The sequence below is a fragment of the Gavialis gangeticus genome, unplaced genomic scaffold (assembly GCF_001723915.1).
Source record: "Gavialis gangeticus isolate Ggan-Ray unplaced genomic scaffold, GavGan_comp1, whole genome shotgun sequence".
Lineage (NCBI taxonomy): Eukaryota > Metazoa > Chordata > Crocodylia > Gavialidae > Gavialis > Gavialis gangeticus.
In genome coordinates this window covers 154,694,389-154,710,650 of record NW_017729024.1, presented here as the reverse complement: position 1 = coordinate 154,710,650, position 16,262 = coordinate 154,694,389, and the positions used below count along the sequence as shown (strand labels likewise).

At 41.8% G+C, this 16,262-nt stretch overlaps 1 protein-coding gene across 3 annotated transcripts in view; it reads right to left on the bottom strand.

Moving 5' to 3' along the window:
• The window catches only part of LOC109297861 (complement component C6-like), a 74,465-nt gene extending 58,755 nt beyond the window's left edge, over window positions 1-15,710 (bottom strand). For 2 of the 3 annotated variants that reach the window (XR_002097446.1, XM_019517916.1), the window contains exons 1-7: window positions 15,608-15,710; window positions 14,112-14,271; window positions 11,944-12,100; window positions 9,252-9,396; window positions 8,486-8,627; window positions 5,342-5,480; window positions 1,681-1,881 (exon numbers count right to left, since the gene is read on the bottom strand). Coding sequence is in view for 2 of the 3 variants with exons in the window: in XM_019517916.1 (XP_019373461.1) it covers window positions 1,681-1,881; window positions 5,342-5,480; window positions 8,486-8,627; window positions 9,252-9,396; window positions 11,944-12,100; window positions 14,112-14,254 (927 nt within the window). In the remaining variant the exon portion in view is untranslated. Of the gene's footprint in view, window positions 1-1,680; window positions 1,882-5,341; window positions 5,481-8,485; window positions 8,628-9,251; window positions 9,397-11,943; window positions 12,101-14,111; window positions 14,272-15,445; window positions 15,515-15,607 lie in introns of those variants that run through there. The other variant, XM_019517917.1, reaches the window with a different exon arrangement.
• Window positions 15,711-16,262: the final 552 nt, after the last annotated feature.

Below are 16,262 nucleotides of genomic sequence, written 5' to 3'. Positions count from 1 at the left end.
CTCCTGGCCATACATTCAATTAAAAGCATAATAGGAAGCACTTACAAAGTGGTTACACACATTTTGTGGAATAACTGTCAATTGTTTAGTCCATTATAGATTATCCAAGGAGGCAAACACACTTTAGACTCTCCTAGGGACAGTTTCTGTCTTTCTTGTCTGCAGTTCATAAACTAATATTATAGTCAGTCCTTTGGCAAGGGTATGCTTACTCTTTATAAATGTAAAATCCCAAGCAGATACATTCTTATCAGGATCCTACAAGTTTGCTCAGATTCTTTTCATGAAGTATATTTAGGGAAGAAGCTTTTATCTTAATTGAAGACATTAAAATATATATTAATATATACTTCATTTTAGGGACAAAGCATTTTATTTTTTAAAAAACCCAGCATAAGCCACATGTTTTATTTTTTTATGCTAATGTTGGCATTTTTCATTTTAGAATATTATTAATTCATTCTGGAAACAGACACGTATGGAAGAAGCAGCAAAAAAATTGCTGCACATCAAATGCCTTTGTGAAGAATGGTTTCTTAAACTGAGTAATTCACAGACTATCTTATCCAGTTGACTTTTGCCAAATATTCCAATAAAATCTGGCAGATCAAATGGGTTCTAGGGGGCCTGATTCAGAGCCAAATGAGTCTTTCTATAGACTTTAGTGAATTTTGGATCAGGCAGTTGCTGACCCCAAATGTTCTGGGCATATTCCAACAGACCATATAATCAAACGGTATATGATTATGATAGGCTCAACAGGAGCTGAGTGATAAGAAATAATGGAAATATTTAACATCAATAAAGCAGTTTAAATCATGTAATGGGCTATGCAGATGTTAACCAATTAATTTACAGCAGAAAGGCCTTCAAGACATTCCAATTTTGCCTGCAAAACTAGACATTGCCCAGATTTCCTTATATTTAGTAAAGAGAATGATGAAAGGGTTATTTATTATTTAATTGGGGAGAGCTTAGAGTAAATCTATGGGACATATAAAAGGATGGGGAAATAGGTCAGATTACTCAAACCAAAAAGTTAGAAGTAGAGCTAGCCAGAAAAGAAAAATTCAGTTTAATGAAAAAAATTCAAGTTTTGATTCCTTCCAGTGTAGAATAAAAAATAGACCTTTTAAATGATTCTTCCATAGTATCTGAGCTTTTGAACCAAAGGCCGGGTTTAGGTTGAGGTTGGAATGCTTTACCTGAATGGTTATTCTCAGCTCAGGTATGTTTTTACAGTATTCGATCATTGTTGTGCTATGCGTTTCTTTAGGTACAATTAGATCTACCGTGAGGCTTCTTTTCTGGCAAAAATACTAAGTAAAGCAGGGAAATTTGTATTTGTGTGCAAATTCAGTGTATTTTTGGGCTACAAAATAAAGCTCCTCTTATAATATATCACCATTTATGGTGATAACCTATGTTTTGAAAATTAGGATCTTTAAGAACCTCAAATAAACAGAATTGCCTGTCCTTTAATTCAGCAATATTCTGGTTTGATAGCCATGTCAGCCTTGTGTATCGACTGCCTTTATCACAAGCCCAGTAATTTGTCATTGAAAGGGTTTTTGTGCTACCTTGATGATGAAATGTGACCTTTTACATATCCATCATTCTCTTAACTAAACAGATGGAGATAAGAGGAAAGGACAAAATTAGGAGGGTTGTTTATTCTACCTTTTTATAGGACGCTTCAATAGCTTCTTTGAAGGAGGAAGATGATGTAACTTTTACTTTTTTCTTTTTCGAGAAAAGAAATGGGATCCCAGAAGAGCTTCTACCAGAGGACGAGGATGAACTACTTGAAGCAGACTCAGAGTTCAGAGGAATTAAATCATTGTAGAAATCTGATTTTACATCATCTTCTTCATTTTCCACCTAAAATTACAGAAAAGAAAAACAAATTACTCAAAGGGGATGCTGTTACAGCTAACTATTAAGCAACAACAATCTGAAATTTTCCAGAAACAATGTGCATGCATATTTAACGAATGGTGAATTGATTATTTGCTTCACAAGGGACACATTTTAAAGAATGGTGCTTAAGATGCCCATGAAAAAAAAATGTATCATTTGCATGCACATATCAGTGTCACTGAATGTGAAAAAGGGTCTTGTAGAACAGTGGCTCGCAACCTTTTTTGTACTAGGACCCACTTGTAAACACCAATTGCCAGTCCTAACCCAGTGCTCCTCACTCCCGACCCACTGCCCCCTCCCCCAGGCCCCAATCCTCCAGAGTGTGGGGTAGGGCATGGCTGTGTCTGGGACATGGGGGAGCCTCAAGCAACTCCTTGCAGGCTGGAACTCTGCCAGCCTGGAAGGTAAAAGTCATGGATTCCCACGGTTTTCTCTTTTAAAGGAGAATCCATTTTTAAAGTGTGTTTATCCATTTTTAAAGTTTGTTTGCAACTCTTTCATATATTCTTGCAACCCACTTTTGGGTCATGACTCACAGGTTGAGAAATGCTGCTGTTCAAGATAAGGGCATTATTCACTTTGAAAAGACTTAAAAGGCTGAACTACAGCTACAATTTCCAACCAGCTTTTCAAAATCACTGGTATTCAAGGATACCCAAACTTCTTGCAATTGTGTGTTCCCTTGTGCATACCAAGCATAAGACAACCTGGTTGCATAAGGTAGCCCACTTTTTCAAATAAAAGTCAAGCACAGGCAAAACAAAACTTCCTTGAACATTTGAAAATGTTCAGTTCATTTTTATTGTGGTTGTTTTCTTTGCTTTTCTCCTCTTTTTTGTCTGCATCCAGTTTTGCCCATGACCACAGGTTTGGATTTCAGTTGGGAACATAAGGGGAAATTGGATTACTAAGAGCAAGGCTGCTTTCATAATCTCTCCAATGTATTTCAATCAACAAACCACAAAAAGAAGATTGCATATGCTTATATATGTTACTGAACTTTTGGATGTGTGCCTCTCTGTGTACCGAGACCTTGTAGGGGTGGAGACACTTGTTTATCCCAGTGATCTGAGAGCTATGTTGCTCAGAGTCTCACACTCCTGGCAGGATCACCTATGGTGAACAGGCCTGAGGGGAGGTTCCAGACAAACTATGGTCCAACTACAAATCCTCAATTGCAGATCAGATGGATGATGATGTTAGGATCTTAACAACTGTCAAGTCAGAAGAAAACTGCAGCAAGATGGAGGTCTCTCATCACCTAAATTTATCCCTTGCTACTGGGCCCAGATCTCCACTTTGTCAAAATTATGTGGTTATTGTTTCCATATAGCAACTTCCTCATATTAAATAAACTAAGTCACATAAGCTTCTACCATAGGAAACAACACACTCTCCTGCACCAACCTCCAAAAGCCCTGCGGCAATGGACCAGTGGTGACAGAGATGGGACTAGTGAATCCAGCAGTCTCTAGACACAAATCTGCATGCAGGTGGTGGTAGCCTGATGGTCGTCTTGCACCTGGGTTGACTAAGCAGTCTTACTCAAGCTACCCTCTGCTCACCCTATGTGGGAAAGGAGCTAGAAAAGTTACCCTAAACCACAGCTATCTTATATGCTCCTGGATGGATACCCACATCCAACGAGATCAGTCTCTCTCAGTCAAAGACATCATAAGATAACAATAATTTTCACAACATAGAATTTTTTCATCTTGATAGATAACCAAGATAATGAATGACTAGAAAGAAGAATTCCCATCATCTGCAGGGAACTAGTGAGACACATCAGCATTCCAGCTCTTAGTAAGACAAGATATGACTGGATACAAGCCAGCTGAGAGAAGAAGGTAGGGGCTACATTGTTGGAGATCCTTACAGACCTTTGTAGTCTTGAAGAGATTTGGTGTTGAGGGCTCTTCACATTGTTTTTGTCTGCTTTTGGTGTTTTGGAGCAAGCTAGATGTTCACAATGAAGCTGACAAGACAGCAATATGTCCAGTAGTCATCAGTTCCTTGCATAGCTCATGTGATATGGAGATCCATTCAATCACTGGCTCTAACCATAAAATAGTCAAGGAGATGCCAGTGCTTAGAGTCAGCTTAGTAGAGGCCTGAGATCTTGTGATGGACAGAGGAAATACTACAAGGACACTTTGAACCTCAAGAAAATGGAGGCCAACATCAAGGGTTGGGAGGAGCTGGCTGCTAAGCAACCCCAATAGTGCCACAACCTCAACCTAGCAGCAGCCAGTTTTGAGGCAAAATGTCTTGCCCTCAAAGCACAGAAGAGAGAATGGAGGATGTTCTACTTGATAACTACTGGACATAACACTGTCTTGTCACCTTCAATATGAACATCTACCTCTCATGCATGCCAGGAGCTGTAGTCTGTGGCTGAGTGGTGTAGGACTGGGGCAGGGGCAGCATGGTGGCCGGACTCAGCTTCCTGGCAGCCCTCATGTCAGCAGCTCACTATTGCCCTCACACTCTGGCTGCCACTGCCAATGTATCTCCTGCTACTACTGGACCTGGCCCTTCTGCTCAGGCATCCCAGTCTATCTGCCTCCACCTGCTTCCAAGGGTGCGCCAGATGGAGCAGGCAGGGAGTGTCTGTTCTCCATAGGGATCCTGCCCACCTACTCCATCTGGCACCCCTGGTGGTGGGTGTAGGGTGAATGAGGCCAGATAGGATAAACTAGTGTCTCCCACCTCCCCCTCACCCCCACCCCCCTGCTGCACTGGGTGGTATAAACAGCCATGATGGGGGGGGGTAAGGGGGGCAAGACCAGATCAGCTCTCTCCCCCTGGCCCTCAAGAGCTCACCAAAACTCCTTAAGGGGCCTGCCAGCCCAAATAATTGTCCACCCCTGAGTTAGCAGATGTCTCTAGCCTTCTGAAGTCTGCTCTACCCTTCTATTGGTGGATGTCAAGTACATATGAAAGCCTTGTCACCAAGATAGCTTTGCAGAGAAAGGGAGCAAACCACATTGCTTCCCCTATTCTACATTTGATCTCAGAGGGCCACTCAACCTACAAATCATCTAAATGTGATACAATTAAACCATTTTCATAGCACCCTTGGATGTCTGTTTTTGGATTAATCACTCTTTTTATATCATTGCTAACTCCCCCCTCCTCCCATCCCCTGCACTTTTGACAAAAATATATCTCATCCACTGAACTGATCTCTTTGGTATCCTGCCTTTGTCCTTTTCCTGTTTGCAGAGCTCTAACTGGGTTCAACAAGGCCCTTCAAACATGTATGTGGCAATTATATAATCCTTTTTTTTTTACATCATGATCTAAAAAGCACATCAGAGTTTAAAAGTCTCATGAGCATAACGTGGATTATGACCATTGAAAGAAGGTCTCAAGTAAGTGGCACAGTTTGATGGCTTTACTACTCATGTAGTACCTGAAAGCTGACAGTCTCAATATTTGCAGGAACACGGAATAATTTCCTGGTGTCACTGCTTTTTACTGTAGTGCATTTGCCCCCGTAGAATGAGTTACCAAGGACTTCTCCACAGCTTTCTCCTGCCAAAAGGTTATATCTAGAGAGACATTACATTCCAGAAATAAATCAAACAGTCACAGAAAAAATATACAGGGTGAGATTCTAGCTAATTTAAGTACATGCAACTGCACTGAGGATAATGCAGGTTTGGGCATATCTAGGAATCCCAAAAAGAGGGTGTGGGACATGTTACCAGCATGGTAGAGGTGATGCAGCCCACTCTTTCACCTCCCCCAAACCCAATTGGACAGACTGTACCATGCCATCTCCTGCCCTGCACTAGCTGGGGGCTTTCTTTAGCAGCAGTGGGGTGCCAGGTTTGGACGGGGACAGCACTGATAGATGGGTCCTCTCCACCTTTCAGGCACTCCTGCCCCCTACCCAGTCCCAACCTAGGTATCTCTTGCTGGCCAGGAGCAGATACTGGAAGCAAAGACTAACCACCACCACTATCCCTGGCTGGCACCCCACATCGCTGCTCCCTGCCACTGGAGTCACTAGGACAACATAGAAAATGGAGTGGAGAGGAGGGAGCAGGGACCTTCCCACTGCTGCTCCTCCAGCCCAGCAACCCATGCAACAGCTCCTTATAGCTCCCATCTGGAGGAGAGCAGGGGCATTCCTGGGGTTTCCCCAACCCCCAGATCAGTAGTAGCAGTAAGCAGATTCCCCCCCACTTCTTTACTTGCTTCCCACAGGTGTCCCAGGCCAAGGCAAGGCTCCAGCCCCACGTCACACTCTTCAGGAGACCCAGGTGTCAGGGCTGCAGGTAACTAAAGCTACTGGCAGGTGAGCTAAACTTTGGGAGCGGGTGTGACCATACCACTGAACCCCCTCCAGATCCTCCTGTAACAGGGAGCCAAAGGCTCCTGTTACGAAAAATAGGGAAAACACAGCAGGCTAGCAGAGGCACGGGCTGCATGCTGTGCAAGGGTACGTTACCTATTAGAGACAATGAGGAACATCTGTGTGGGCTAGTAAGTCACCTGACTCAGGCAGGGCAGCGCTTCTGGGGCAGAAAAGTCAGATGCCTGGGGGCAAATGGGAGGAGGAAGGCGCCTTGCAAGGAGCTGAGGTCTCTGGAGACAGCACCTGCATGAGAATCCTCCAGCAGCCCCCAAAGCACTACAAAGGCAGAGAGGCGAGAGCCCCAGGGGACGAGAGCTACTCAAATGTTTGTTTACCCAGGGTGGGGGAGGTTTTTGTTAAATCATTAGCTTGCCTTCTTTTTTCTAGTTTTTAACCAGCAGAATAGGTGTGGCTGTAAGGAATGAAGATGAGGCCACAGGGGAGTGACTGAGGAGCACCCTGAGGTTTAGAGCCCTGCCAGGGACAGGGCACAAGGCATAAGCATCTTGAGGCCAAGAGGGCCAAAGCTCAAGTCCAAGAGGGGCAATAGAGGTGGCCTGAATCTGGGAGGACCACAGTTGGAGCCTGATAGGGATGAAGAGGGAGGATAAAGGGGACCCAGAACATGAGAAGGGTGAAAAAAGGGCCAGAGGGGGCCCAAAGCCCAGAGCCCCAAAAAGGGGTGAGATTAGAGCTGCAACCCAGAAGCCAAGGTACTAGGCTAAGAGGGCTACTGCTAGGAAAAACAAGGGGCCAAAGTCAGGAAGGCCAAAGCCACTGCAAAAGTGTTAAGGCCTGAGAAGGACAACTGTTGCAGTGGAGTTGGGTAACCTCTCTGACAAGGTATTGTGTATCATCTGCAAGGCATAGGCATGGCTATAGGGGCAAGCAGAGGCCCTATAAAAAAGACAGCCCATAAGGCATATGGTGTCCTAGGGCACCAGTAGAGCCAGAAAGGCCACAATGGATTGAATAAAGGCAGATTGGTAGTGGACTGGACTCCTCCTGGGCCTTGGGGCAGCCTCCCAACCTTTTGACTGGAACAACATCAAGGCATGACAGAAGAGCAGTAGGGAAGGGCACCCAATGGATCAGAGGAGGCAGGAGTTGTGCAACTCTTAGAGCATACTATGTGCCATTGGCCTGTCACACCTCCCCTGAATACAGGTCTATGCTAAGGATCTGACCCAATTTTATGTTACTTGTTTCAAAGGATCCCTTAATTCATGAATGTATGTCAAAATGCAGCTTTACTATTATGGGGCACCAATAGATGTGCAGTGAGGCTGCTCTGATGCATTGTAATTACATCACATAGGAGCAGACTGAATTAACTGAGCTTACTGGGGCATGGTAATTACCGTGCTCCAGCAGACTCCAGTGTCACGTGTATCAGTGTCCCTATGCTGAAAAAAGGCAGCAGGGCTGCTTTAACTAAAGCTCATTTGATCAGTATCCCTGCCATTTTTCAGTGTGGGGATGCTGATATACATGACGCTCCAGGCGCTTTAATTAGAGCAGCTCTTGGAGCTGCTCTAATTAAAGTAGTCCCTCCCCCCACACCCCACCAATCTCTCGGAGCACATATATAAACACCCATGGTTATCTATCCCTGTCAATCCAGGATCTTGCAACATTCTTCATGGTGTTGCCAGAACACCTTGGGCTGAAAATACCTGAAGAGGCTGTACATGTTCCCTCTGACACATTCACAGCCTTCTGATCTGATTTTGTTTTAGAAGTGCTTTATGGCATAAAAGTGGAGTTTCACACTTCTGAACACCCAGTAGCTACCAAAAACAATCCTAAAATATTTAAGGTGGGATAGGAGTCTAACCAAAAAAATATAAAGATAAAGCAGAACAATAAATTCTGGGGACATTTTCCATCTCAAAGCATGGCCAAGACATCATATACCTGACAAATTTCTGATGTGTGAGCTCTCACTGCTGAGAGGGACAGGTGGAAGCCCAAGGCTTCTGGAAGTGCTCTCTATTTTATTCTATATAGGGGGAAAGGGCATGCCTTAGCAGCCAAGTTCTTATAATTTCTCTAAACTTTTAACAAAAAAGCCATCACGTATTTGATCCAGCTGGAATCACTAGTGTATCACTACAGTAGCTATCTCAGCTATATAAGAGTTAATGAGATAAAATTAAGTGATCTACAAAAACTCAAGCAAAAGCAGCGTACCCATTGCCCATTAACTGCACACTGGGGATGCTGTCGTATCTCCTGTTGCACACAGTCTTTATCCGCCTGCAGTTCCTTTCATCTGAGTTGTCACCACAATCATTTTCTCCATTGCATTCTAGACTTTTGACAATGCAGCGACCTGTTTCAGAGAAATGGCAACAAGCATTTTCATGCATTTACTATATTCTTGTGGCTTGTATTTATGCCCAGTTGCACTGGTTTAACTTAAGATTTTGGTAAACCTTATGTGGATGAACTTACTTTGCTTTAAATTGAGCTCATTTTAGTTAAACATCAAGCTAAATAAGCTACCTTTAACCCTTTGCACAGGTTTAGTAAAAATGAAGCAAAATTATATTCAAACAAAGCTTAAATCTTTAAATATAGGCTCGAACAAAGAAACTCCTCCTACTAGGACTTTGTGTTCTATATCCACAAAACTCGTACTAGAGCACTGTGTTCTTCATTAGACAAACAGAGATCTCACCAGATATTCTGGGACAAAAGGTGCCCTGGCTTTTTGCAGCTTATTGCAACAACAATGAAAACAGGCGGAAGACGCACTAACATAGAAGTTTCTATTTTATACACAAATAGCTTGGTGAGCTGTTCTCTCCCTTCTCTTCTCCACCAATAAAAGTGCACATAAATACATAGGATACACAGAGTATATCAATGTTATTTTTCAGATAAGTGGTCTACTATTTTTAATGTTTTGGGTGTATGTGTAAATTAGCAGTTATGGAGCTAAGAAGAATATTACCGTTTTCACACTGGAACTTGTTTCTGCAGTCAACTTCCTCAATGTTGCAAAGTTTCGTTGGGAAGCATCTCCGGGAATCCACCAACGGCTCAGTACAGGGCTGGCCCCCAAACTGAGATGGGTGTAGCAGAGACCTTGTCCGAAACTGAAAGCAGACAAAAATGGGGGCATTTATGTGCTACTTGTTCTGGGGAGCGCTAGTAAGCAACAGGAAGAGACATACACAGCTGAGTGCAGCTAAATGTCTGATGCTCCCACAGAATCCAGGGATAAGGATGTACATCCCCAATAATTCAAGTCAAAGCATAACCTGGATCTGGGGTAAGGCAAAAAAACTGAGTTTCTGAGATTGGATTGAATTTACTTCCAGATGTTCAAAATCAGGAACAAATACTTTCCATAAGGGTTATGAAAGTTGTCTCAAGCCATACTATTTCAAACCACCTTGCTTTTAGCTATTGTGCAAGGGGAGAACCTCAAGATATTTTGTGGTTTGAGCTGGATCAGATGAGGATCCAAAAGTTCATTTGCATATTTTACTCGATGCTTCCCTTGTGTATTTGGTAGGCTGGGCCAAAAACATTCTGAAAACAGGTCTTTTTTTTTTCCTTTTACCCGAACTAGTATGAGGGCAGCATCTATTTTCATTCTCAAATCAAGGTGCATTGCTGGTAGGGGATCTCCTCTGTTCACCTCTTAGAACATGTATATAATTTTAACAGATCTGTCACAGTGTCACATATGTCCCCGAAAAGCTAAATTTTATGTTTTGGTTCATTTTTAGTACTGGGTGATCCTCACCTTGAAAGCTTCAGGTCACTAGACAGAGAACAGATTTAAGAAGAGGTTGAGATTCCAGAAAACTATTGGGATTTACTTGGATCTTTCTCACTAATTCAAAACTCGGCATGCAGATTTATGAAGGCAGACTGTGCCAGTCTCACTCTGTCCAACATAAAAGTGACTATATATATATGACAGCCCCCTTCCTAACATAATAATTTTGAAAGGCATCACATCTTCATATGACTCAGCTGTCCCTTTTCTAAGTAGATTGTTCCCATGTTCCTCCCACGGCTTGTTTGCCACTATTCTTCCTGCTGTCAAAGGCTGAACCTGAATCCACTTGCATCCTTCCACAGCAACTCCACCAAAGCCACAAAGAGCTTTACATGAGGCTGGAGAGGAGTTTTTATGAAGATGGAACATGGAGCATGGAGATGATCAGTGCAAGCAATTTTTTTTTACTAGGCACAATAAAGTGTGCAGTTAGTAAAAATGGAGGAGCATTTCATCTATAGCTTTCTAATGGCGAAAAAGAGCAAACAAAGGAGGTCAACAGTTTACCTATGTGCAAGTGTTCACTTACATCCCTGCAGTTTGTTTGTGGGTTGTTGCAGTGCTTTTCTGCTCAGTTTTCAGTTCTTGTAGCCCCTCTTTCTGCCAGCTGCTAGAGGCCAGAAAGTGTAATCTGATGGCAACTTCTGCAAACAGATTTCAATGAGCTGAGCTGCAGCATGACCAGCCAGACAGCCAGTGCCAGACACAGGATTTCATCCATGTTCCCATTTTTTATCTGAAGAGGCATTGTGCTTATTGTGTGGGGACTCCTGAACCAATAACTGTGCAGACTGCTTATCTGTATAATAGTGTACAGATGAGAAGAAAAATGGGAATGGTGACCAGACTTGGAGTAAATCGTCTTCCTGTGAAAGTTCAATGCTGGTTGACTCCCCACATTTCCCAGTATATCCTACTGGAAGGCAATATTTTGCAGACTGAAGAACGGCAGGAAACATGAGTACCCAAGAATGGAGACATTTTACCTTCCCTTGACTATAAGAATTTTCATACTAAATCAGACTTAAGTCCCAGGTGCTGTCCCAAGCAGCCACCAGACCAGATGCTTTAAAGCAAAGCTTAAAAGCTAGATAAGTAATCTGCCCCCAGGAGGGAAATTTCATGTAGGCTGTGGTATCCATGAAATGAGCCAGCCACCTCATGCTTCTTTGTGCACTCCTGCTCCACTCTAGCAGCACTTCCTGACAAGGCAAGCCAAAACTTTTGGGGTGTTTTAGTACCTAAAGATACAGACAAGTGCATAATGGGATTCACAAGATACCTAAGTTCTGGTCAGGGAAGTAGAGTTAGAATTAATGTTGAAAGAAGCAATCTTAATTTTCCCTGCCAGCCATGGCAGTACTTGGAGTCATTTTGACTCTTCTTAACTTTCCAGTACAATTTGAGATCTGAGCCCACCATTATAATGTGGTTTGTACACCCTACAAATGTAGGGAAACATACTGTGGAATATGTATGATGTACTGTCACTTTTGGGGACCCAGAAGGACCTGTAAACTTGAAAAGACCTTCTCCATGGAAGACTCATTTCTCATAGTGGCACTGCCCCTTGGCAAGGGAAGCTGGTACATATGTCATAGATATGCTCATACAAAAGACAGGAAAAGTGTAAGCGTGATTTGTGGTATCCAAAAATTTCTTCTTTCTGTTGTGATCTATTTTTCTAAGTCGGTATTCTCCAATTCTTCCCCTAATGCTAATTTATAAAAGATTGCTCCTGATGCAAATCAATTTCCTTTTGGTTCAGTGCTCATGTTTCAGCATCTGAACCACAGATAAATCATCCTCCGTATTTCCTTGTAATCACCCATCTAATTTATTTTCTACCTACTTGTTTTTTAACACATGGGTCACATTCTGACCAAGGTCCAAAGTCTCCAATCTGGCAGTTGATAGGACATGCCTGCTGGTTACATGCCTGGGATTCCTCCTTTGCACATAGTTGGTCACAAAAGTTTTTTCTATAATACTCATCCATATTTAGTTGCCTAAAATATAAAAGCGGGAAAGTTACTTATAGGCCAGAGAAAAAATGGGCACATGCTTCAAAGATGGGACCTACCGTTAACTTACTTTAAATTTGGGTTGAATGCCACATCCATCTGAGAACCCTGGCAGTTGTGACACTAAAGAAGTGATTAACCAGTTAATTGCATTTTAAATAGTAACCCAGCCACACACTTAATGGTTCAATAAACAGGAAATAAGCCACAAAATTATTCCACAAATTATGCATAATAATTCTTTGGCTGGTTTCATCATACCTTAAATTGAGTGTGTAGCAGGGTGAAACACACCAGGGGCTCAGATTGGCACCAGTGCAGTCCCCACTGGCCAACAATCAGTGGTTGGAGACCCAGTGTTGTCCTGGAGCTAGCCAATGATCAGCTGATCATTAGCCGGCAGGTTCCATACTGGGGCTAGTTGAAGCCCCAGTGCAGTCCCAGATCCAGCCAGCAACTGATTGATTGTCAGCAGGCTTTGGGGACCCACTAGGCTGGTTCAAGCCCCAGTGGGTCCTGATCCAAGTGATGATCAGTAGATCATGATTTTAGGCTCCCTCTGCACTGGCAAGCATGAAGCAATTGGGACCTGATCCCATCCCAAAACTGTGTGGCATGGCAGGAGGTGTGATTGTTGGGTTCAGGGATCAGATCCCATCACACCTTTAAATGAATGTCCCTCAGCAGCCTGAGATTTTGTGGTTCAAACCATTATTTCAAAAGATGCAACTTCTGGGAAGTAAAGAAAGAAGAGAATCCTATTCTATGATATGCTGCCCCAGCTGTTTGCTGCTTAATGTTGAAAAAGATTTACCTTAAAGCACTGGTGTAGAATACACTATAGTACAGTGGTCACCAACCAGTGGATCTCGATTCACTGGTTGATCTCGGAGTCTCTTGGAGTCGACCCGAGGCTGGGGTGGGGGGCTAAGTGCCTGAGTGCATGCACATGCCCCAGCCCAGCAGGTCAGTCTGTGGGGGAGGGAAGGAGCAGGGGCAAGATCGAGGTCCCCACAGTGAGGGACAGTGTTGCAGAGGCAAGAGCAGGGGTAAACTGAGTGGGCCTCTGGCCAGGTGGGACTTACCTGCTGGGGAGGCACACCCCCAAATAATTTTTTCTCCCTCTGCCTCAGTCTGTCCCCTTCCTTCTCTCCCCACAGATCTAGCTGCTGGTCAGCAGGGGTGGGAGGTGGGGCTGGTGGTAGATCTCAGGTTACTTTTAATGCCAAAGGCGATATCCTACTTAAAAAGGTTGGAGACCACTGCTATAGCAGGAACTTATTCTGAACCTGCCCAGTTTGCCTTCCTTATACTTTTCAGAGGCACTGCACTGCCCTGACCTAACTCCAGCATAAAGGGTCCTAGTCTATGGAGCTTACCACATCACCCCTGAATTGGTATGAATGGATGGATCATTCAAATATACACTGCTTGCAGGATCAGCACATAGATTGAGCCCATCACTGCCAGTATAAATTAATATTAGGCTATGGATTGATTTGGAGCAGGGGTGGGCAAAATGCGGCTTGTGGGCCAGATGCGGTCTGCCAAGCCATTCTATCTGGCCTGCAGGGCCCCTAAAAAAAATTAGAAAATGATTATTTATCTGCCCCTGGCTGCCTGTCATGCAGCCCTCGATGGCTTGCCAAAACTCAGTAAACAGCCCTCTGCCCAAAATAATTGCCCGCCCCTGATTTGAAGCCATCTTAATTCTTTTTTAATTTTTTTTTTCTGAGTCTTTTTAATGCACTTTTTGGTAAGATTGTCAACTTTTCAAATTTATTCATTATCCAAATGTTCTTAGAGGGAATTTGTTCTTTTTCCTTGTAAATTATGGAAACAAGAACTTCCCAAAAAAGAAGTAATTCTTTTTGCACTGTGCACTGGAAATCCTCAGGTATTTTTAGATGTCCCAACCCTGAAGTAATACTTTCCTAATAGTTGATATGTAACAGAAAAATTAATAAGGAAAAGCAATGAGACGCTTCACACATACCTACGCCTGCTCTGTGTTCCAGAATTGCAAGTTTTTGAACAGCTGGACCATGAGCTCCATGGATAACGGTCACAGTTGCATCCATGGCTGCTCTCAATTGTAATGCACAGCAGAATGAAGTAGATTAAAATAGTACTTCCCATAGTTTAACAGTGTTCAGCTGTAGAAAATTAATATATAGCACAAGACCACCACAAATTATAACATACATATTTCTGTGTTCATATCTTCTTAATAATGTATGAACAATTATTTTGATTTGGTAAAATGCAACATAATGCAACTATTTGGACACATTCCAGATTAATTACTGGGCATACGATATATTTGTTCAAAATTTAAGGACAAATCTTGCCCTATGGAAATCAATCTGCATGTTGCCATTTACTTGAATTGGAACAGAACTGAGTCCAAAATAGCACACATTTTTTTTGATTAAGAAAATATCCTCTAAATATCTATATACCTGATCAATAACAACTTGGTTCTATGGTCCTTATTTAGAGGTGTTCCTGATAGGAATTTTGTGTAAGGATGACAAGCTCAGACAAAGTCTGGTTCAATTAAAGCATAAAAACAATAGAACATTATCATTAACCAACCAGTATCAGCTACACTCTGACCATAATACTTCAGTGAGACTATTCACACACTACACTTAAATTAACTGTGTGTTTGTATACTTTTCTGTATGGTGCTATTGCTGTATGGGACTATTACAAAAAAACCCAGGAAAATGCTGGCTGTTTCTAATCCTAGAGACTACTCAACATGGACTTGCTGGATGATCATATTATAGAATAGTTTTGAGGAAATAAGATTTACTTAATCTGGACAAAATATTTCAGATTAATTGTATTTTTCATTAAAAATACCATTTAAATTCAAAACAAATTATTTTCAAATGAGTCAATTCTGTCAAATAATTGTGGCTGAAAAATTATTTTTATTAATTTTTTTTTGTTCATTTTGGATAAAAAATATTGCAGTCAACCCAAAATATTTTTGGGGTTTTTTTATTTTCATTTTGCCATGTAAACAAAAATATTTTCAATTAGGTTTTTAAAAGCATTTATTTGTACAGATATAAGATTAAAACTGATACAAAGCTCCAATGACTAAATGTCCATGGGAGGGATTTTTTTTAAAAATGTATAATCCAGATTTGACAGAGTAAAAAATTGGGGACAGGCATTAGGCATCTTGCCATTTACTTAGTAGCAGAGAAATGCCGAGAATTACTTTCTTTTCTTGAGCTGTTAATCCCAGGCTAAATTCAAAAAGAGACAAAACTCTCCAGAAACTCTTCCCATGGTACTTGATTCATTCCTTACTTGTATGCAGGTAGAAGTTCTGATCTGTTATCCAGAGTATGTGACATATCAAGAGTATATCACTTAGAATATCTCCAAAAATATATAGTGAAATTTCTCAATGCAGTATACAAATTAGGCACAGAATACAGGTTAATTAACTGAAAAGAAGCAAAAGCTTACCGTGCTGCACCACATATACTGATGCCAAAACTAAACAGTTTGCTTGCCAGATGATTATAAGATAGCTAGTTGCAAAGTCACTTGTTCAGTCACCGTGATTTCCGAGCAGACCTTTAAAACAAGATCAGAGGTTTTGTTTATTTTAGTTAAAGTTTAATTTTAGATGCAAAGATCTGCTTTACTATTGCATCTTTCCAAAAACTTGCCTATCCATGACAACCTTTGAGATGACCTTGGTTTTCTGCTAGTAATTCCTATGTATACAATTAGATATTTAAAAACATATAATCCACCCAAAATCAGCCTACAGAATAATACATGTGTACATGGATACATATACACACATTTTCATTGGTCTAAAATGTAGGAGGTTGTATAATAGTTATTTGCATTATGTTTGTCAAAAAGGAGTGGGCTTTTTAGCAAGGTTTAGGGAAATTATGATGACACATTAGCATTGCTATCTTTAAATTTATTAACAAAATCCAGGAAAAGGTAGATTAAGTACACTGTGATCCTGTAAAGAAACAATAGAACATCATTACTGGAAGCCACAGTTGATGGCGTAGATTGCATTCCCATTATTATGCAATCACTTCTTAGTTAAGTTTTTCACCTTAGAAAAATATTCCATGGGTTGCAACAGATGCTCCTG